General features: G+C 40.2%; 2 protein-coding genes across 3 annotated transcripts in view; one reads left to right on the top strand and one right to left on the bottom strand.

Moving 5' to 3' along the window:
• Nucleotides 1-12241, top strand: part of INTS14 (integrator complex subunit 14) — a 32147-nt gene extending 19906 nt beyond the window's left edge. For both annotated transcript variants that reach the window (XM_070468648.1, XM_020870843.2), the window contains 3 exons: nt 7179-7297; nt 9300-9365; nt 11423-12241. In XM_070468648.1, coding sequence (XP_070324749.1) covers nt 7179-7297; nt 9300-9365; nt 11423-11674 — 437 coding nt within the window. In that variant the 3' untranslated portion in view covers nt 11675-12241. The remainder of the gene's footprint in view (nt 1-7178; nt 7298-9299; nt 9366-11422) is intronic.
• A 902-nt stretch (nt 12242-13143) lies between these two features.
• HACD3 (3-hydroxyacyl-CoA dehydratase 3) overlaps nt 13144-23406 on the bottom strand; it is a 32383-nt gene continuing 22120 nt past the window's right edge. Inside the window, exons 7-11 of the mRNA XM_020870845.2 lie at nt 21280-21407; nt 20728-20840; nt 18367-18473; nt 17665-17796; nt 13144-14832 (exon numbers count right to left, since the gene is read on the bottom strand). Coding sequence (XP_020726504.1) covers nt 14756-14832; nt 17665-17796; nt 18367-18473; nt 20728-20840; nt 21280-21407 — 557 coding nt within the window. The 3' untranslated portion in view covers nt 13144-14755. The remainder of the gene's footprint in view (nt 14833-17664; nt 17797-18366; nt 18474-20727; nt 20841-21279; nt 21408-23406) is intronic.

Raw genomic sequence — 23406 nt, 5'->3', positions numbered from 1 at the left:
TTCAAAGGTGGAAACAGCAGTATTTAGATACCAGAATAAAGGAAACAGAAGAGTTGAGAATGATCCCAGGTTTCTGACTGGGGCTTCAGGGTAAAAGGTGGTACTGATAATTGAAACAGAATAGTAGATTTGGGAAGAACTTCTCTTGTGCATGTTTATGCCTGTGAGATTTAGGTGAAGGTACCTATAGACAATTCCTGTAAGAATCTGGAGTTCAGGAGAGAGGACAGAGTTGAAAATACAATTTTTAGTTATAAACATATCAGTGATCTTTAAAATGGTGAGAATGAGGGAGATTGCTAGGGCAATAGTTGACAAATTTGAGTTTTGTTATACAAAAGTAAACCTGGAGAACTTGTTTTAAAATTCTGTTTCCTGGTCCCCACCTACAGAGATTCTGATTTCGTAGATCTGGATTCAAGATCAAGAACTTGCAGTTTTAATATTACCTAATTGATTACAATCTAGGTCAGTAACCACACTTGAAGAAGCCCGAGCTTCAGGAAAGTATATCCATTAGGGGAAAAGGACCAGACCCCCAGAAAGGACCAACTACTAGAGGCAGTGGAAACGGCACCAGGAAAGGAAAATGAGAAGGAAGAGGCAAGTAAGAGAAAAGGTACAGGAAAAAGGATGTCACAGAAGCCACGAGAATAAAGAGACTCAAGAAGGAAGTACAATGTCTCTTACATGAGCACATATAAGTCATGGCCTACAGTGTCTTACACACATGTACGTGCATGTCAGTTAAGGTTTGAAAGATACCTTTTGCCATTGAAGCCTAGAGATTTTGATGGAATATAGGCCCTAGAAGCTAGGCCAAGGGTCAGCAAACTTTTCCAGCAAAGGGCCATATATAATAAATATTTTACATTTTATAGGTAATTATGGTTTTTGTCATAACTACTAAACTCTGGCATCATAGCATAATACATAAACCATTTAAAATATAAAAAACCATTCTTAACTCAGAAACACGCAGCCAACCATTTTGCCAACTCTTGAGCTAGATTCCAGGGGCTGGGATTTTAAAGGTCACACAAGAACAGGAGACAAGACTGAACTGAAATCTCTTGAGTAAAGCAGGGAGTGTGGAAGGTCTACCCTCTCCGTGAGAGGACGACAAAAACAATTCTATTCCTTGTTTCCACCTACTTTTTACATATAAAGAAACCTTAACGTCTCTTGTGAAACGTGGAAGCCCACTTCCTGCACCACGTGGCTCAACCCTGCCCATTCCTAACCAAACAGTGTAAACACTGAAGCTGAAGCCACGAAGCCCATGGTGCATCCTCCAGAAGCTAATGTAATGGCTCTGTAGAAACTCCTCCGCAACCCAGGGGAAAAGTAAAAGTGAAAGTCCCTCAGTCGTGTCCAACATTCTCCAGGCCAGGATACTGGAGTGGGTAGCCTTTCTCTTCTCCAGGCGATCTTCTGACCCCAAGGATCGAACCCAGGTCTCCTGCATTGCAGGCAAATTCTTTACCAGCTGAGCCACAAGGGAAGCCCTACTGGAGAAAAAACAGTTCTCCCTGGAGATGTGTTTATGATTTGAAAAAAAAAGTTGTAAAATCATGTGAAGGTCTTTGAAGGAAGAGCAATAGGAGGATTAGCACCTTGAGGACTTACTCTGAAAAAGACTGTAGAATGAGTATTTTAAATGATTAAAGAGTGAGTATTTTAAATGATTAAATAGTTTTAGGGAAGAATAGAAACCAAGAAGAAAGAAGAGGACACTATGAATCAAGAGTCATTTGATCTTGACAGGTAAGAGGTTATTGGTGGCTTTGTTAGAATCAGTTTTGGCAAATGATTAGCCAGGAGACAGGCTGAGGAATGAATTATAGATGAGGAAATGAAAATGACGAGTTTGACCACAAGAAGACAGAAATAAGACAGTAACTGGAAGAGAACCTGGGAGGGTGTGTGTGTGTAAAAAGAGATTCCTCACCCCCTTTACCTGTCCTCTCTGCAGCATTCCTACATTCATTCTGTCCTTTGATTCTCAGGGCTCTTGCCTTTTCTGGGTTTCTTTACCTTTCACTTAGATCAATTCAGTTCAGTTCAGTTGTTCAGTCATGTCCAACTCTTTGCAACCCCAAGCCTGGCAGCACGCCAGGCTTCTCTGTCCATCACCAACTCCCAGAGTTCACCCAAACCCATGTCCATTGAGTCGGAGATGCCATCCAACCATCTCATCCTCTGTCATCCCCTTCTCCTCCTGCCTGCATCTTTGCCAGCATCAGGGTCTTTTCCAGTAAGTCAGTTCTTCACATCAGGTGGCCAAAATATTGAAGCTTCAGCATCAGTCCTTCCAATGAATATTCAGGACTGATTTCCTTAGGATTGACTTATTTGATCACCTTGCAGTCTAAGGGACTGCTCAAGAGTCCTTTCCAACACCACAGTTCAAAAGCATCAATTCTTCAGTGCTCAGCTTTCTTTATAGTCCAGCTCTCACATCCGTACATGACTACTGGAACAACTATAGCTTTGACCTAGATGGACCTTTGTTGGCAAAGTAATGACTCTGCTTTTTAATATGCTGTCTATGTTGGTCATAGCTTTTCTTCCAAGGAGCAAGCATCTTTTAATTTCATGGCTGCAAGTCACCATCTGCAGTGATTTTGGAGCCCAAGAAAATAAAGTCTGTCACTGTTTCCATTGTTTCCCCATCTGTTTGCCATGAAGTGATGGGACTGAATGCCATGATCTTTGTTTTTTGAATGTCGAGTTTTAAGCCAACTTTTTCACTCTCCTCTTTCATGTTCATCAAGAGGCTCTTCAGTTCCTCTTTGCTTTCTGGCATAAGGGTGGTATCATCTGGCATATCTGAGGTTATTGGTATTTCTCCCAGTAATCTTGATTCCAGCTTGTGCTTCATCCAGCCTGGCATTTCACATGATGTACTCTGCATATAAGTTAAATAAGCAGGATGACAATATACAGCCTTTACATACTCCTTTCCCAATTTGGAACCAGTTTGTTGTTCTTTCTGGTTCTAGCTGTTGCTTCTTGACCTGCATACAGATTTCTCAGAAAGCAGATCAGTTAGATCAGAGGTCAGCAAGCGATGGCCTGTAGGCCAAATTAACCCACTGCTTGTTTTGTAAATATAGTTTTATTACAGAATCTCTCTCATTTATTTACATATCTATGGCTGCTCTCCTGCTTCAGTGGCAAAATTGAGCAGTTACAACAGAGACCATGTAATCCACAAAGCCTAAAATATTTACATCTGATACTTAACCTAAACTATTATGATAGTTTTCACCACAGCTGCCTGTCCATAATCTAAAGTAGTGGCATTCACATTCCTTTCTCATCTGGCTGCCAACTTAGCAATGCTTGGCTCATTGTGCATATTCTTAAATCAGATGGAACTGCTTGTTTCTCAGCCCTATATTCATGTTTGTTTTTTTTCTCTCCCATTGTCCTTTTCAATGAGGATAGTAAGAACTAACATCTATTGAATTTAACTTTGTGCCACACAACAATTTAACTTTGTGCCACACAACAGTCCTCAGTTCAGTTCAGTTCAGTCGCTCAGTCGTGTCCGACTCTTTGCAACCCCATGAACCGCAACACAACAGTTCTAGGAGATTGGTATTGTCATTATGGTAACAAGTAGTAGGTAACAACTAGAGAAGGCAATGGCACCCCACTCCAGTACTCTTGCCTGGAAAATCCCATGGACGGAGGAGCCTGGTAGGCTGCAGTCTATTGGGTCGCTACGAGTCGGACATGACTGAGCGACTTCACTTTCACTTCTCATTTTCATGCATTGGAGAAGGAAATGGCAACCCACTCCAGTGTTCTTGCCTTGAGAATCCTAGGGACGGGGGAGCCTGGTGGGCTGCCGTCTATGGGGTCGCACAGGGTCGGACACGACTGAAGTGACTCAGCAGCAGCAGTAAGTAACAACAAAACCTATCGTAGATAGTTGTTGAGAGAAGTTTCTAAGGAGTGCCTGACACACAGTGGGCACATTTGAATGGATCTTGCTGTTTTAATTATGCTTTTTTAATCAAAGGAAAGCTCGCAAAATAGTACTGTTTATACCTACCCCCTTCTGCTCCTAAATCTGTTCCTACGGATAACCATTCTCAAATTTTAATTTTCTGATATTTTACTTACACATCTAAATAAGTATGTAGCTGTTTCTTGACTTTTTTTTGTTTAATGCCATTTTTTTACTTTTCAAGGAAAACTACTTAGCTCTTCTCTTACTACTACCATCCCTGCCCACCTGTTCACCCAAGCAGCATATTTTTCCCTGCCTCAGTCCTTGGCGATGTGGCTGTAGTGTTCTCGGCGGTTCAGTGAGTTTTCTGCCCTTGCTGGGTCAAGTCCGCATTACTCACTGCTAAGCCGTGTGCTGTACGGTGTGACGTTTCCTTTGTTTTGCAACTCTTTGTGTCCTACCCCAGATACTACTTTTTTTTATTAGATATTTCTTTTTTCTAGCAGGTGAGATAAATGTATTCTGACTAACTGTAATTAAAAGGAGAGCTCTATAGGAAAGACACCGACGTTCCTCATAGAATCCAGGAAAGAGCTTGGCAGCCAGGCTGGGGAGGAGGCCAGCAACAGATAAGTGCAGCCCTCACCCTGGGCTCTCTCATGGCCTTCCTCTACCTTTATTTTTCCCCTTGTTTTTCTCTGCTCTTTTCCACGTACCTATCACTAATTACTGCCTGAGCAAAATACATCCTTTACGTGTTTTGTTGTCACTTTCTTTTTTTCCTGAGAGTTGTCTCCCTTCCTTTTGTTCCATGGATGAACTGGTTATTCTCTAGGCCCATTGCATAGCTGTCATCCCAAGTATTCCCTTCACACTTCTCCAGTGACTCTCCTGTTTGATGAATCCTCCTGAGAAAAGGGCACATGGGAAGTAAACATTTGAAATCTCACACATGTGGCAATGTCTGTACTTCATCCCGTATACTCTGCTGACAGTGTGGTTGAATGTTGAGTTCCAGGTCAGGAACCGTTTCCCCGCAGAGTGTCGAAGCATCACTCTGCCATCTCCTCTGGCTTCCAATGTTGCTCCTGCGAGTCCAGTGCCGCGCTCACGGCCCAAGCTCTGACCTGCCCTCTATTTCTTCTGTGGACCTGGAGGCCCTCCCAGTGTCCCTAGCATTCTAGATGTTCAGAATCACATACCTTGGTTTTGGTCTCTTCATCATTGTGCTGGACTCAATGCTTCCATCTGGCAGTTCATGTTCTTGAGTCCTGGAAGCATATGTCTTTGATTTCTTCCATTTGTACTCTTTGTTCTCCTTTCCTAGAAGATATGTTTATAGTATTTGTGTGCATGTGTGTAATTTTCTTATCATCTCCTACCCATATTTTTCATTTTTTGAAATTTTTTGTTCTACCTTCTGTAAGATATCTTCAATCTTATCTTGCAACCAATATTTTAAAAAATTTTCTACTATCATATTTATTATTTGTAAGATCTCCTGTTCTTTTTTCATTAATGTCTGCTAAGCCAGTTTCCACATAGAGGCTCCAAGCAATTAGAGACAGTACAAGGTAGGCTGTGATAAGATGCCGAAATGTTTGGTACTGACAGGGAGTGCTGTGGATAAAAGGGACGAGAAAAATCATCATCTACCAGAAAACACTGGGACAGCTCCATGGAGAAGGTAGGATAGGATCCAGGAATTTAAATACATTTGGGTAGGTGAGGAATAGCAGTGTTGAATGGGGGAAAAAGTATTGCCTTTGAAACCAGGCCCAGCTGTCCCTGTGAAATCTGAGCCTCAGTTTCCTCATGTTTAATGAGACTAATAATATCTACCCTCTTGAGTTGCTAAAAGGAAAGAAGTTGTATATGTTAAGTATTTTGCACATAGTTGTAATTTAATAAATACCCTTCATAAATACTCATACTCTTCATTGAGGCTAGAAAAAAATATCTTCTCTAGCCATACTTTCTAGCATGGTGCTTCCTACATAGTGAGGTGTTACTATAGATGATGAATGAGTATGTGAAGGAGGGAATAAATAAATGAGGAAAGGAGAGCCTTGCAGACAGGGGAAGAACGGAAACAGTGGCCAAGAAGTTGGAAATAAGCATGTTGCCTTGGAAACGACTGTTGGGATCTTGGCCTGACTTAAAAAGGCTTATGGATTGATAAGTCTTCATGGAAACATCTGGAAAGCTGAACCAGTAAATTTTTGGAGGGGGTAGGAGGAGAGGGCACTGACAGAATGGGCCAGTATAAGGCATCCAAATTAATGACCAGATTGGGGTTGAGCGCTTCTGGGTCAGTTAGAGAAGCTGAGCTAATTCCAGTTTTCAACAGGAACATGAGGGCAAGGGATTTAAGCTCCCCAGTCTTGTTGGGAAAATGGTTCCTGCTCTGTCTACCCTGAAAGATGATAATAAGGATAAAATGAGCCAAGAGGTAATCAGTATGCTTTGTAAGTTTGTGACAAAGTATCATTAACTCAGGAAGCAGGTGGAAAAATAGAACTCTTTGTTTATCCACATGGCTATAAACCCAACATGGCTTTATGTCTTTGGAAGCAATAAACTAGTAAGCCATAAGATGGGGTATGTTTCACCAAGAAAGTATTTCTTCCCTTGCTCTTTTCCTTAAATTGGCTATATATCATTTCACTTTTAAATTTTCTCAATGTCTCGACCTATGCTGTCTGATCCAGTAAGCCACTCACCACAGGAGGCTATTCAAATTTAATTAAATAAGATCCAGTTCCTCTGCTACACTAGCCAGGTGTCAAGGGTTCAGTGGTCCCATGGGGTGTGGCTACCTTTCCTTATCTCAGAAAGTTCTGTTGGAGAGTGCTGGGCTAGACCATGTAGAATTGCAGTATGTAGGTATACATGTATTTTTATATACACTTCAGTATTATTTTATGTATTTTTATCCTCTTATGACCTTAATTTATAAAGTAGATAGGTAAAACTTGTATCTTTAAAAACATTAAGCTGTTTTTCACTTGCCTGGGCCTCAGTTGATTGTTTAGTGTCCAACATTAGTGCTGAGAACAGGTTCTCCAACCTGACAGAAGCTAATGGATTTTCTTAATTAGGGAGGTAATAGGATATAGGAGATCAAATGATTCAAAGAGCTTCTAACCTGATTGGAAATGCGCTTGATTGTGTTTTGCCAGATATCATTTCAAGTTTGTTTTTTTCTTTTAAGATGCTAAAGAAAACCCTTACGGTGAGGATGATAATAAGAGCCCATTCCCCCTGCAGCCCAAAAACAAGCGCAGTTATGCCCAGAATGTGACGGTGTGGATCAAACCCAGTGGCCTGCAGGTAACATTACCATCCACGTTGCTCTCCACTGGGGACAGGAGGAGGGATTCCTGCAGGCAGGAGGACATTTGATTTGATTTTCTTTTCCTCTGATACTTCGTAATTCATTTACTTCTAACATTTGTCATTATTTCCAAAAAGGATTTGAGGTGGCCTACAGTAAAACACGTACGTAGCAGAATCATTTTTTACAAAATTTGGAGCAGTATAAAACCTAGAGGAAGAGGAGAGACGGTGTTCCAGGAAGCCAAGGCAGAATGATAATTGTGTTTGAGCAATTTGGCTCTTGAGCTTCCTGCTACCAAGTTAAAAAAAAAAACATGGTTTTTTTTTTGGTTATATGGTTCTCCTTGTCTGATTAAAGGAAGCATGTCAGTTCTTCTAGAGAGACACATTTTTTCCAGCATTAAATTTTAATGTGAAAGCTTTGACATGGTGAGTCAAAGCTCACCATGAATAATATTATAGGTGTTATCTTTAGTACCAGTTTTGAGGAAGACATAAAAATCTTCATGTGATTATTTCTCCCATCGGCACAATGTAAGTCAAAGCATTACCATGGAATACCACAGAACCCTTTCATGGGAGGCACCTATGAAATTATCCTATTATCAGGGTGTGCTGCCTTTAGTCACGGGACTCCACGACTTTCTCCTCCTGTTGGCAAAGTCATTTGTACCTCTTTTTAAAAATCAGTTTTTGAACTTTTTTTCACTTGAGTGCCTTTTCTTTTTTTCTTTGTTCCTCCCATGAGTCCAATCCAAGCCAAATGAGAAGAGGCAGTCAGGCCGCCTGACCACAGAAGTAACCTCTATTGACACATAGTCTCTTCTAGCCCCCTTTTCAGGGAGACTAGACAGACACATCCTGCCCTGGCTAAGCGGCCTCTTCCCTTTGTTGGAAATTAAAGTTCTCCCTCTTTCTTGCCATCGCTGACCCCAGCACTTCCCTGTCAGAAGGAGAGCTGAATTTTTCTAAAACTGTTTTTTAAATTTTGTTTTGGTCTGGATGTGTTATTTTATTATGGTGAGGTGCACATAACAAAAGTTACCATTTCAGACATTTTAAAGTATTCAACTCAGTAACGTTAGTATAATCACAGTGTTACATGACCATCACCACTGTCTAGTTCAAAAACGTGTTCATCACCCCAAAAGGAAATCTTTTACCCGCTGAACAAGTCACTTTTGCCCCAGCTCTAGGCAGCCACTTACCTGCTTTCTATCGTCTGTAAGGATCTGTCTGTTCTGGATATTTCATGTACACTGCATCATATCACATGTTCCTTTCTGGGTTTGGCTTCGCTTAGCGTGATGTTTTCAGCAGTCATTCATGTTGTAGCCTGTGTCAGTGCTTCGTTCCTTTTGATGGCTGAGTGATAGTCCATTGTATAAACAGTGGTCCAGTGTATAAAGTCCATATCTGTCAATCCATTCATTCAGTTGATGAACTTTTGAATTATTTCTTCCTTTTGGCTATTGTGAATAATGCTGCTATGATCATTTGCCAAGTTTATTTTTTCTTTTGTTGCTGTGTTGTTGCCATGATAAGAGTTTTATAGTTTTAGCTCTTAATATTTAGGCCTCTGATCTACTTTCTAGTCAATTTTGTGGGTATGGTATGAAGTAAGGGTCCAACTTCATTCTTTTGCAGGTGGCTATCCAGTTACCCAAGCACCATTTGTTAAAGAGATTTCTTCCCCTCGTTGAATGGTCTTGGCATCCTTGTCTAAAAGCAGCTGACTATAGATGTTTGGGTTTACTGGGGGTGTTTTTGTGAGACAAGTTCATTTTTGTCGCCATGGGCTTTAGTATCATCAAGCCTTTTGAAGGAGAGAGATGATTTACTAATGCTGAACAATAACATTAACTCAGAAGGGATCCTCATCTTTATACTATAACTCTTTTCTCATTTTCATTTTTTTCCATTTAAAGGTCTCCTTTTATATTCTTTCCCTTTTTACCACAGAATTCTAACTTTGAATTCTTTTTACCCTCTATAGACAGATGTACAGAAGATTTTAAGAAATGCAAGGAAACTACCTGAAAAAACACAGACATTCTATAAGGTGAGACTATCAGAATTATAGTAGTTGAAGGTGGGCTCTGTGCTGTGTGCCAGAAATAAACTGTTTCACAGTCGTGTGAGCACTGAACATGGACAGGAATTAGAAATGTGTGTTTGTGCCTCCAGTTGTTCATCAGTAAAGTCAGCAGAAGTGATAGGTCTGTACCTGCCCTAAAATCCAGGAACAGGAGTGTTTACATGGCCTGGTTCTGTGCGATGGGTCGTCTGGCAGGTCTTCTCTGCGTTGGTGCTGCTGTGAATGGCTGAGGGAAGGAGCTGAAAGGGCCTGTGAGTCACAGCCCTTAACCTTCCCCGCTGCTCCCAAGTGGGCATCCAGTCTAACCAGGCAGCCGGTGGATGTGTTTTCCAGAGATGGTGTCTGCTCAGAACTTTGCCAGAGGAGCTGCTTCTGGTAACGACTTCTAAAATTGCACACTTAGGAGACTTCCCTGGCGATCCAGTGGTTAAGACTCCATGCTTCCAATGCAGTGGGCACAGGCTCGATCTGTGGTCGGAGAAATAGGATTTCACATGCTGTGCAGTGCAGCCAAGTAATAAAATGAGCCTTTTAAAAATATATATACATTTATAAATTGCAAAAGAATGGCCCTCCAGAATCATACCTTGCTAATGCAGAACCATTGGTGGAGTCAAGCTACAAGAGATGGGGTGGAGCTGGGGGGTCGGGGGCGGCATTTAAGTTCACTCTTGCTTCTCCTGTCCTCCTGATATTTGGCTGAAATTAAATTAAGTGGCACTGTGAGGTATGCAGTGTTGTCAATCGTGTCCTAGCTTGCTAATCTTAAAATATCGTATACACAGTCAGCCCCAGGCTAGCATCTCTTCCAGAGAACATAGGTGCTGTGGGTGTTACCTCATTACCTTTATGTCTTCAAACCTAATTATGTAGCGAGCTGGTGAAGTCAGGCAAGAGTTCAGCCAGAGAGTGGTTCAGCTCACCAGGCCTCTCCCTACCCGAAGCCCTTAATCCATATTGGCCCTAGATGACCACTCCGTGGCTGCAGCCCCTGCCTGCCTGCAGAACTATCTATTCAAGGGGCACGGTTATACTTTGGCCTTCTTCTGAACTTCTCATCTGTAATGGATGGTAGTAGAGTGGTGGTCAGAAAGGCTGTTTCTTTCTTGTGGTTTTATATAACCTACATAACAGAGCAGGAAAGGGCCTCTGCCAGATGGCTGTGTCTGCCCCTCCAGTGGGCACGGCGGAGGTGATCCTCGTTTTGTAAATGAGGCCACTGACACTCAGAGAGGCTCCACAACTTGCCCAGATCACACTGCTAAGTGATAGATGGGGCATTTCATGTTTCTCTGCTTCCATCCACTATTTGACTTTTCTTTTTGAGGCAATCTTTGGGGTCTGACTTCCTGACTCTTCAAGAGCCTCCTCCAGACATACTCATTGTCATTCAGTCTAAGGCTCCAGCCAGAGAGGCACCAAAGGGTTAAGAGCCCTCTGAGGTTTCGGCGAGCCTTTTCCATACCTGAGTAACAGAGGGGAAGTATCCTTAGAGTTATGAGTTGTTGTTGTCGTTTAGTTGCGAAGTCGTGTCCAACTCTTTGTAACCCCACGGACTATAGCCCACCAGGCTCCTCTGTCCATGGGATTCTCCAGGCAAGAATACTGAGCAGGTTGCCATTTCCTTTTCCAGGGGATCTTCCTGACCCAGGGATCTAACCCACCCTCCTGCATTGGTAGGCAGATTGTTTATCACTGTGCCACCAGGGAAGCCCAGAGTTAGGAGTACTGTACATGAAATGATGTGTGCAAAGCACCTCACCATGTTTGGCCTAAGTGGTGAGGATGACTTCAGTTTCAGAAACCTGTCATCCTTTGCCTTCTGGTCACCTGTAGAGGAACTACTTCCCAGGCATGTCATCACACCCTTTTATTATTGGCATCTCTGTACAAGTATTTGTTCTGATATAAAAATGCTCATATAAGCTTGGGGGTCAAGGAGAATATATGTCACACTGAGCACTTAGAAAGTATGTGATGAGGAGAATGCATTTTAGGAACATTGGTTTTTTTTGTTTCAGGAGCTGAACCGTTTACGGAAGGCTGCCTTGGCCTTTGGTTTCCTGGACCTGCTCAAAGGGGTGGCGGACATGCTAGAAAGGGAGTGCACACTGCTGCCCGACACGGCTCACCCCGACGCTGCGTTCCAGCTGACCCACGCTGCCCAGCAGCTCAAGCTGGCCAGCACTGGCACCTCTGAGTATGCTGGGTATGACCACAACATCACACCTTTGCAGACAGACTTCTCTGGGAGCAGCGCAGAGAGAATATGATGCTGACTTTGGAAGCCTTCCTTCCTTTTTTCAAGTGAGAATGATTTCAGGTAAAAACTTTTTCAGTCTGTTTACCTCTGCAGCGGCTACCTGAAGACCTTCCCAAGACTGCCTGAGAAGCACCCCTCACAGGTTTGACTCTGCTACTCCGAGAAGGTTCTGCAGGGTGGGCAGCTGCTTTCTGGAGCTCAGAGTCTTTAAATCCCAAAGACAACTGTTGCTCCCACAATGGGAACATCTCCTGAAACGCTTGAAGGACTGATGAGCTTAGAGCCCTCTCCACCATCCTCAGGAAACTCTGTTCCTGAAAGGCCTCCCCACTCCTCTCCTCTCCCAACCACAGGGACATTTTCAAGTGCCTATGGTTGAGAGAGGAGACTTGCTAAACACAAAGCCAACATCACTAAGCTTCAGAGTTTCCTTAAAACTTGGGCAGAAAGTCAGTGGTAACCCTTAGGGTGCTTTTGGTATATCTTGAGATACAAACTTAAACAGCAACCATAAATGTATGATCCTCATTTATTCAAATTTTTTTAAAGAAAATAAACTATTTGATTTTCTATAAAATGATTTCACTGGGAAACCAGTGGGTCTTTGCCTTGTGTCTCTCCTGTATCGTAAATATAATTTCAGCTTCCTAAGTGGCATAGATTCTTGAAGGTTCCTTGGGTTCCATATTGACTTCCTTATTTCTGACACTGGTTAGGCCTCACTGCCTAAGCCAGGTTCCATCAAGGTTCTGACATCACTGTAGTCTGTTATGGTTTTAATTCATCAGCTAGCTTCATGACCTTGGGCAAGTCATCAAACTTCCCTGGGCTTTATTTACATCATCATTGCTTTTCAGATAGCTCTGTAAACGTCCTAAGGAATTACGCCCATAGGCTTCAGCCCAGGCAACCATATTGTTTATTATTTTTAACTTTTTATTTTGTATTGAGGTATAGCCAATTAAAAATATTGTGATAGTGTTAGGTGAACAGCACAAGGACTCAGCCATACATATTCATGTATCCATTCTCCCCCAAACTCCCCTGCCATCCAGGCCAAGCAGCCATGTTTTATTTATTAGTAACCTGCTGAACTGCTATAGAGGCATACCTCGGAGATTTCGGAGATTCACCTCCAGGCCACCACAATAAAGCAAGTATTGTAATAAGGCAAATCACACAAATTTCTTGGTTTCCCAGTATATAAAAAATTTACAGTTTATACTATAGACTGTTAAATGTGCAATAATAGCATTATGTCTAAGATAAAATGTACATACCTTGAGTAAAAACTAGTTTATTGATTAAAAAAAGAAAAGCTAACCATCTTCTTGACAACACAGGGATCTTCAATTTCTGAAAAATGCAAAATATCTGTGAAGTGTAATAAATAAAGGTATGCCATTTTGTCTAAACAAAAGAATTTATCACTAATAATTCTGAAACCATTAGACTAAATGATCTTTAAACACAAGTTACTAGGATTTTGATTGTAAATGTTTTAATAGAAATACACAATCTTCAGCTTTTTCAGACAGCAGTAAGGTTTGTAACAATCACTAAGAATACAGGATTCTTTACAGCATAATCTACTGTAAAGCTGACCTGCCCAATTACACATAGAAAGTTGAGAAGACACCAGAAATTAATACAAACAAATGTTGACAGAAGTTGCAGACATGCAAAATATCCTTCAATGCAGTGAACTTGTAAAAAAATCAGTCAGCCTATACTAACCAGATGTCTTTAGGTCAAACCAAGTTTCCCTCTTGGGCTCAGAGATACAGCATAATCCACTGAGTCCCCCTTCCCCTGGGAACAGTGGGAATGGCAGGGCAGAAAGAGCTATCATACCTTAAATTCTTATAGACAAACATTACTTATTTTACTTGGAATGTACTAGGGAAAACTTAATTTTTTTGATGATGGCCATATCAAGATTTTTTTCAGTTCCTCTGTTGGTGGACTTACTGTGAGGAATCTTGGTTAAGGCTCAGATGGTGGTTCTTCAGCCAGAGTTCTCACTCTGTTGTCACTGGCCTACTGCAGACAGGTGACACAATAGCAAAATAAAAACCTGGTGTTTCTGAGGCATGTTCAAAAACAGTCTCACCGGCTGACTCCTGACAGGCACACAAGTACATGAGCTCCGTCCGTGCAGGGGAAGGCAGGCTGAGTGTCTGTTTGTGCACGGCCTAGGACAGGTCTGTGGGTCCTTCTAGTGCGGTCTGTCTGATGTTCCCAGTGTGCCCACAGGCTGCATCACCAGATTGACCTTTTTGATCCCTGTGGTGCCGTCTGGGTTTGGAACTTTAAAGAGTCTCGCTGTTTCCTCTCTAATGTTTTCGTCTTTCTTTCATGTTGAAAACATTTAGCTAGGAATGAAGTAAGTGATCATGGTGTTCCAGGGTTCTGACTGGTTTCTCTCAAATCACCCTGTGGCTCTCCAATGCCCATGCAGGTTAAGATGTTGCTAGAGAGACCAAAAGTTTCACAGGTAATATGTGTCCTCTAGCCCTACCTGGATTCAGAAATGTTTTTATCAGTAACTGAGTCAAACTTAATTTTCAAAAAAAAAAATCAATGCCAACCCACTTAACAACCGACAACAACCACCTGGGTATAGAATATATTAGGTCTTTTTCTGAGTCACTTTCGGAGCCTCCTATGCAGCTACATAGTCTTTTGTGTTTTTTTTCCCCCCACAAGCAATAGCTGCAAAGAACTCATCTCAGCTATACACATGGCCAGTAGCTGGTAGCCTCAGTGCATTGAAGAAATACCTGGGGCCTGTGTGAAACAGACTGACTAGAGATGGAGTGGGTGGGGGTATGGCTGAGCCTTTTGCTGTCACTAACAGAATACACAAGAGTGAACCTGTCATCGGGTATCAGGAATCCATGTCATGCAAGGACTACACTAAGGTAATACAGTAAATTCAGGAATGTTACTGGGGAAAAAAGGAAGATAGCTCCACTGAGAATGTAATCATTTAACTTTAAAAAAACTTTTACATCAGTACAAGAAGGTAAAACTGTAAGAACTATCGATTAGGCTCAAACTGGCAAGAAGTCATCTAAATCTCTTCTGTTTAGTGGATCTTTTTCTTTTTTTGTCCAAAGCGCCGCCTGCGCTGTTTATAAAGATGACGGAAATTTACGTATAACCCTGGAAAAGAAAAGAGGCCAATTAGAATCTTTGTCTCTGTTTATAAGCAGAAGTTCTTGGGGTAGAACAGTCCCTAGCTATCTGTTTTTCATATTCCTCAGGAAGCACAGCCTAGAATACGTATCAACAATGCACTGGAGACAATTCCGTTTTTCCCCGGCGGGTTTTACAATTTAATTTTCTCCCGTGCTTTACTATGAAAATTTCAAATATACAGAAGATTAAATCATTGTGCAGTGAACACCACCTAAATTTAAACTCTAACTGTTTATTATATTTACTTTATCACATACCCATTCCCATCTCATTTTTTATGTATCTCAATGTTAAGTTGAAGACATCAGTACACTTCACCCCTAAAAATTTCATTAATTAGAATTCAATATTCTTTTTTTCCTTTCTTTTAAGGTAGGATTTACATAAACTGAAATATACAAATCTGAAACAGAAAGAGAACCTAATTTTTAATTAAAGGCTAGGCAATAATATGTATTAAGCAATAGCCTAAAAGGTATGAGACACTTTTCTAGGAAGTACAATTCAGTGAACTAGAAAACAAAGGATTTCAGAGCCAGAAAAAAAATCCCAATCCCACGTGATCACTGAGGAGTTCTGTAGTGAAGCCTCATCTCCATTTTTTCATTGTACAATAGAGTTAAAAACACTTATTAGAGTTTGATCTATACACAAACATAACTGCTTGTTATACTGCTCCTAAATTATGCAGATTTAGGGTATCATTCTCAAGAATAAGAACTACACACTCATTGTAGGCAAGCTAAATATGGGTACAGAACCTTGTAAGTTAGAATATGCAACACAAGGAAAAGCCACTAGGGTTAGTGAACATTAACATTCATCATTTTTAGTAAAATATTTTAAGGGTCTTCTATCTTTTTTACTAAAATATTTTAAGGGTCTTTCCAAAACGTATTCCTACTCTCAGTAGGCCCACTGCATGCAGCCTAATGACAGTAGTACTAGACTTATGCAGGAGTAGAAGTGAAGCGCTCTTTTAATGAGTGCATTTTCCAAATTGACGCTTACTCTCTTCAAGCACCAAACATTTTAACATTTTTGGTTTGAAATCTTTCTGAAATGGGTAATATCCTTTCTGAAATGGAAAAGAAGAAATGGAACAAAAGGTAACCTTTGTTATGAGGGTACTCATAATGTGTCTTATTTGACTGCACTTCTGCCACGTGCTGATTCCCTGAGGGGCTCCAAAAGGATGTTAGTTCTCTTCTCCCCCATTTCTAAATGGCCAAGATCAGGAATTCCCTGGTGGTTCAGTGGTTAGGACTCTGAGCTTTCCCTTCCAAGGGCCCAGGTTCAGTCTCTGGTCAGGGAACTAAGATCCCACAAAATGCATGGCATGACCAAATAAATAAGTAACCAAGATCACTGGGCTTTCCAACTTCTTGGGTTCACTTTTTGTGGTCTCCTTCTCGGTCTGTGGAAGCCAACCTCCAAGCTGGTCCCCAATTATCCCTACTTCCTGGTACCCTATACCCTTGTGTAGTCCCCCCCACACACACTGTACAAGGTTGATCTGTGTAACAAAGAGGATACAGGAAAAGTAACAGTAAGTCTGAGTTTAGGTTATAAAAAGGGCGGACCTGATAGAAGTGCTAATTATCACTACAATGGCAATCTTGTTACAACTGATGTATCAAATCAGTGTTATATACCTTAAAGTTACACAATGTTTTATGTCAAATATATTTCAATAATACATACATTTTTTAAAGGAAAAAAAAAAGGCAGTGTGACTTCTGGCTTTCGTCCAGATCACTTGCTTTGGAGAGAAGCCAGGTTGTGAGCACCCACATGGAGAAGTACTGTGGCAGGACCCCGAAGCCCTCCTGCCACAGCTACACCAGCAAGCCTGCAGTAGAGCCTCCAGCCCCAGTCAAGTCTGCAGAAACTACAGCCCCAGCTGAGCTAACAGCTTGACTGAAACCTCACAAGGGTCCCTGAGCCAGGCCCACGCAGCTTGCCTGCTTCCTGGCCCAGAATACATGCGAGATAATAACTGTGTGTTGTCTTAAAGTGCTAAATATTGGAGTAATTTGTTACACAGAAAAAGATAACTAGTACACTATCTGTGTCACATCCTTCAGTTGCCAGGAGACCAAACAGCCATACTTAAGGCCACTTCATGACTTTTGTGAAATACAACAGGGAGAAATACATATAAATTGTATTAAAATGTGTCAGAACTTTATCCAAAGTAAACAGCCCTCCTAGTTAGGAAGGCTTTTAAATCTCTCAAATTTGCAATAATTTAAGTTTACTTCTCTATCCCTTCTTTTAGTTCTTAGGAGATCCCTAGTTTTTAAGACAAGAATTTATGATTTTATATAAAAATTGATAAGCAAGGTTTTACATGAGGAATAGGGGGCTTTCCTATTATCAGGTAGAAGGCTTTATGACATCTTGTGGCTGCTCGAACGGAAGCCTTTACTGCCTTCTTCCTTGCTGCCAACTGTATTACCACCTCTGTAACAATTCCTCTGGATAAGGAATCTGCTACTGAAATCAGCAAAAGTAAAATGAGCTTTTCATTCAGGTTCAAAAGCGCTTCTTACATTTTTTTAAACCTGAAATATGGGAAAGTCTGAATGACCAAGAGCATTTCAAGAAGAGAACTCAGCCAATCAAGATGTGGGAAGAAATATTTCTACATGGCATATTCTCCAGTGGGTCTGTTCTGCAATGTAATTCATTCTTGAAAGCAAGAATACTAATAGGGATTTCTAAAACTTTGAATCATTTAAGTACCTTCTAAGAAGCAACAGAAAAAGAGTCTGTTACAGAGCCAATACTTACCTAAAAATAGTAATATAAGGTAAATCTGAAGAAAAAAGGAAAATCTAACTTTGATTTTCACTGGATATGGCAATGTGAAGCTGAATCTTCCTGTTTCATTAAATATTGGAATGGACTGAATCACTGAGACAGCTGAAAGCAGAAACAAGAACTTTTTAGAAGCACATGAAATACAATTACTTACTGATAGAAACTGCTAACTCCTCAAAGCTTCGGTTCTAGGTTTGCTGAAAATGCTCCCTCCTCCCTTTGTACAACAGGCTCGCGCCTCTTCTTTTTTCCCCACTAGCTTACCTAGGAAACAAGCCTTCAAGCTGATAGCAAAGGTAAATGAGGAACAGTCATTTGATAGCACTGAGCTTCCTATTCTATATAATGAATAGAAAAGTACCTATCTGACTCACTCATTAGGGGTTTGTCATAATAAAATGAAGTCATCAATATGAACATGCTTTGGAAGATTAAAACTACTGTATAAATAGGAAGCATGCAGTGCATGACCACCCACCTTCCAAACCTTAACAAAATGAACTACTTCCTTGGAACAGTCTGGAGAGCAGGAGTATTGTGGAGGGAAACCACCAGAAAGAAATTCTTGGTAAATTCAACACCCATGTATCAGACTAAAGCTGGCAGAGGGAGAAAGAGAGGTCTGGCTACTCAGTGGAGGTAAGATATAACACCTAGAGTTCTTTAAAGTACCTTCTGCCAAACATCCGATAGGATACAGGGGAATCCACACAGTGTAACGAAACCATGTGAGCACCTTCCAATCCATGTCAATGCAGGAGAGCATGTAGAAGGGGTACCTATTGGAAATAAGGCATTCACATGTTAAAAACCACTGAATGCAACTCCAGAACATCATTCCAGAAGAGTAATTTCACAATCAGTCACACATGGCTTCTTTTTAGCAGAATTAATGAACTCCCATCGTGCTCTTCCTCCCATCTTCAAAGGATATGAATTCTCGATAATGGCAAAGTAAGTTTAGGTCTCAAAGGAACCTCTATGAAAAAGTTCAGTACATGGAATAGATGCTCAGAAGCATTTTGGCTTTATTCCTGGTTCTGATCTATGTTCCAAGTAGGTAAGGACAGATACTTTGACACTATATCTCTGCCTAAATGAACATTACCAAAATTAAAGTATAAAAAAAAAGACCTCTAATCTATAATCAGGCATAACTCTACTTAAAAAGAGCTAACATAATTTTGTTTCTCCCAAACAGTAAAAGTTACTATTAAGAACCTATAATCTCTTTCACTTTTGTGTTCAGTAGACTAGAGGGTATGCAGGATGCCATGGGATGCAGACTACAGTTAAGACATAATCTAGGGCTGCTAATGTCTTTTCTCCCTCTTAACTGTCAACTTTACCAAAATATCACCAAACTTAGAACTGAGGAGTCAGTTTGCAAAACCAATGCTCCACTTGGCTGAAAAGGGAAGAAGTATGGAATATGTATAGTCTGGTACAGGGCACATCTACTTTAATCAGATCTTAAAAAAAAAAAAAAGGATAATTTCTGCATTTCCCTGATGGTCCAGTGGTAAAGAATTCACCTGCCAATGCAGGGGGACATGGGTTCGATCCCTGGCCTGGGAAGAGTCTACATGCCTCGGGGCAACTAAGGCCTATGCGCCACAACGACTGAGCCTGTGGTTTACAGCCCACACACAACTAGAGAGTAGCCCCCACTCGCCACAAATAGAGAAAGCTCACACACAATGAAGACCCAGCACAGCCAAAAACAAATAAAATTATTTTTTTTAAAGATAATTTCTTCTACTGACAATCAAAAATGGAAGAATCAGATAAGAAGTCAATTCAAACTTCAGTAATCTTGTAGCAAAAGATTTATTCTATCATCCCTTCTCCAAGGCTGGTCTTCAGTACTTCATCCAACCTGGGATGCTTCTTCAGTCACATGTTTCTTCAGCCCTTTCAAGAATTTTTCCATGTGAATGAGTTCTCTTTCCAACAAGACAGCAAGATCCTAAAGGGTAAGATAGGCCTTTGGTTTCTCTGGATCTCTCCCTCTGCTCCTCAGTGTCCAGGCTGGTATTATGATCCACTGAGTGCTTTAAAAAAAAAACCCTCAGACTTCCTGGCAATCCAACTCCGTGCTTCCATGGCAGGGGACATGGTCTAATCCCTGGTCAGGGAACTAAGATCCCACATGGCGTGAGGCCAAAACATAAAATTTTTTAAAAATAAATAGGCATGTCCAAAGGTAGTGAGTTATCTCAATTGATTGTTCACAGTCAGTTACAAATCGAAGTCCTCATTCTACTCTTTCCCTCTTCTCACTACTGCAATTGACTAGTCTTTCATGGTAGCAGCCTAGATGTCCATCGACAGATGAACGGATAAGGAAGTTGTGGTGCATATGCACAATGGAATATTACTTGGCTATAAAAAAGGAATGCATTTGAGTCAGTTCTAATGAGGTGGATGAATCTAGAGCCTATTATACAGAGTGAAGGAAGTCAGAAAGAGAAAGACAAATATTGTATATTAACACATATATATGGAATTTAGAGACAGTACTGACGATCCTATATGCAGGGTAGCAAAGGACACACACAGGGGGAGAAGGTGAGGGTGGGGTGATTTGAGAGAATAGCACTGAGACATGTATATTATCATATGTAAAACAGATGACCAGTGCAAGTTCAATGTATAAAGCAGGGTATCCAAAGTCAGTGCTCTGGGAAACCCAGACGGATAGGGTAGGGAGGGAAGAAGGTGCAGGGTTCAGGATGGGGGGATACAGGTATACCTGTGGCCAATTCATGCTGAAGTATGGCAAAAACCATCACAATATTGTAATTATCCTCCAATTACAATAATCAGTTAAAAATAAAAATTTTAATTAAAAAAGTATCTTTAATTTTTTAATTAAAGAAAACACTGTCTCAACTTTGCAGAGCACATAGATGCAGGTAGAACTCTCCACACATGAAAATTTTATCTCAAATCAAATGAGACTCTGGATAAGACAGAGTCTCATCCATAGGAGGAGGAGCACTCAGACACCATTCTGGCATTTCTACCCACCTGAAAATTTCAACTGTGCTCCATATATAAAACACAAAGAAAACCACAGCTTTGTTTTGCATTTCTTCCATGGTACCAAAGATGATAAACAAAATGAAGTTTCTTCCAAGAAGCTATTAAAAAGACCCAAAAGAGACAAAAAAATTTTTAATACATTTTTAAGACAACAGGAAAATGTGTTATCTGAAACATAACCCCATTAAATTCAAGGTAAATAGAAAAAGACTGAGAACAACTTAGGACAAGTTTAAGTACCAAGTCAGTACCAGTATCATAGATTGATTTTGTGTGTGTGTGTGTGTGTGTGTGTGTGTGTGTGTGTGTGCAGATAAAACACTGCTATTTCTCTGCAAACAGATAGAAAAGTTAAAGTACCCAAGCCAGTACCAGTACTTCTGGACAGATTTTGTGTGTCTGTATCCAGAGAAAACAATGCTATTTCTCTGCAAACAGGTATTTTTATTCATTGAAACTTCTCAGCGAAGTGTGGATACTTACTAAATAAACATCGAAACCCTGCATTCCCCACCCTTGAGCTCAACTGTTCAATACCTGGAAAAGAGAAGGTATCACTGGTGTCTTAGTGACTCCGATTGCTGCATTGATAGATTCCACGGCTGCCAGCATCTGGCAAAAATACATCATGTCAGCCACAGTGTGGAACGTGTCATAGAAGGACTCTATGGGACAAATACATATTAAGGGTAAATCAACTGGCAAGTACCAACACAAAAGTATTTTGCAATCTAGATAAGCCTTTACATGAAATGGATTTTAGGAAAAGCATAGTAAACATCCAGTCAGATTCAAGTTCACTACTCAAGCTGGAGGGGAGCAGGCCTCCATGGGCCTAATTAGTAAATTTTGTTGGTTACCAGTAAGTTAACACATAAACCTTGTATGCCCTTCTCAATTTTAAAAAGCAAGAAAAAAAGCATACCTAGATTTCACTCACTTATTATATGCTGAAAAATCTATGTATCAAGCACACTGGTAATTCTTTTCAGATCCATTATCTCATTTAATTTAAAGCTAAAACTGTATTATATATTGAATGAAACCTAGCTTTTTAAAATATCAAAACTATAAAATCATAAATACATGCAGAGGTACAAAAGTACTGAACAAAATTAACTTTCAAAAACCTTAATTGTATTTATATATTTAATCCTATTAATTCTCATTCTGAGAACATACCCTAACTAAAAAATCTAAAATGAAAAAGAATAAAAGCTTCAGCAAGGAGATTGTTCTCTGAAATATTACATATTTCTAAGTGCGCTAAAACAGAAATGGTCTAAACCTACAAGTATGGAAAGTTTGAGTAAACTACGGTATATCTATTTCATGGAATATTATATAACAAATTAAAATGAGTTATTACTTATATGAGGTCAACAATTGTGGTATTAATTTGAAGTGGTCCATAATTTAATATCCTTCACTTTTCATACTGACCCTCACTTAACATCCTGAATTCTTACATTCCTCTTTGCAGTGTTTCTCAAGCAGGGCACCACAGACATTTTGAACAAGACAGTTCTTAGTCCTGCATATTATAAAGGTTTAGGATTCTTGTCTCCCTGCCTATTAAAGTAGAGTCTTTAAGAAATGGCAGAGTTAGGCAAGTTACCAACAAAGAGGACACTGCAGGCTCCTCAAAAGAACACAGTTTAAATATAATAAAACAGGCCCTGGCAAGACTGAAAACACTCTCTAATCGCAAAAATGATCCACTATACAATCCTGCTACAAAATCAAATGTGAATCCACAAATGAGTAAGTTCAAAACTTGATTAGTTATTTTCTTTGAAGAAGTAATGCAAAATTACAATTTCAATTTTGCTGTAAAAAATTTATTCATAATTTTAAATGCCCCTTGTGAAGACAAATATCACATTTTTTTTTCACCATTTACAGTGAAATTCTGGTATCTTTCTTCAAGAGATTCACTTCTTAATTTTTTGGACAAATTATCTTTGACAAATAAGGTTCTCCATTATTTTGAACTAGAAAATTGTGACTTAAGATTTGGCATATGCACAGCAATCAGGGCAGAAAAAGAAGTAAAAGGAATCCAGATAGGAAAAGAAGACGTGAAACTCTCTCTGTTTGCAGATGACATGATCCTCTACATAGAAAACCCTAAAGACTCTACCAGAAAATTACTAGAGCTAATCAACGAATACAGTAAAGTTGCAGGATATAAAATTAACACACAGAAATCTCTTGCATTCCTATACACTAACAATGAGAAAACAGAAAGAGAAATTAAGGAAACAATACCATTCACCATTGCAACAAAAAGAATAAAATACTTAGGAGTATATCTACCTAAAGAAACAAAAGACCTATACATAGAAAACTATAAAACACTGATGAAAGAAATCAAAGAGGACACAAACAGATGGAGAAATATACCGTGTTCATGGGTTGGAAGAATCAATATTGTCAAAATGGCTATACTACCCAAAGCAATCTATAGATTCAATGCAATCCCTATCAAGCTACCAACGGTATTTTTCACAGAACTAGAACAAATAATTTCACAATTTGTATGGAAATACAAAAAACCTCGAATAGCCAAAGTAATCCTGAGAAAGAAGAATGGAACTGGAGGAATCAACCTGCCTGACTTCAGACTATACTACAAAGCCACAGTCATCAAGACAGTATGGT

Source organism: Odocoileus virginianus, chromosome 6 (assembly GCF_023699985.2).
Source record: "Odocoileus virginianus isolate 20LAN1187 ecotype Illinois chromosome 6, Ovbor_1.2, whole genome shotgun sequence".
NCBI classification, from domain to species: domain Eukaryota; kingdom Metazoa; phylum Chordata; class Mammalia; order Artiodactyla; family Cervidae; genus Odocoileus; species Odocoileus virginianus.
Note: the sequence above shows the minus strand (reverse complement) of the source record. Positions and strands in the feature narration are given on the sequence as shown.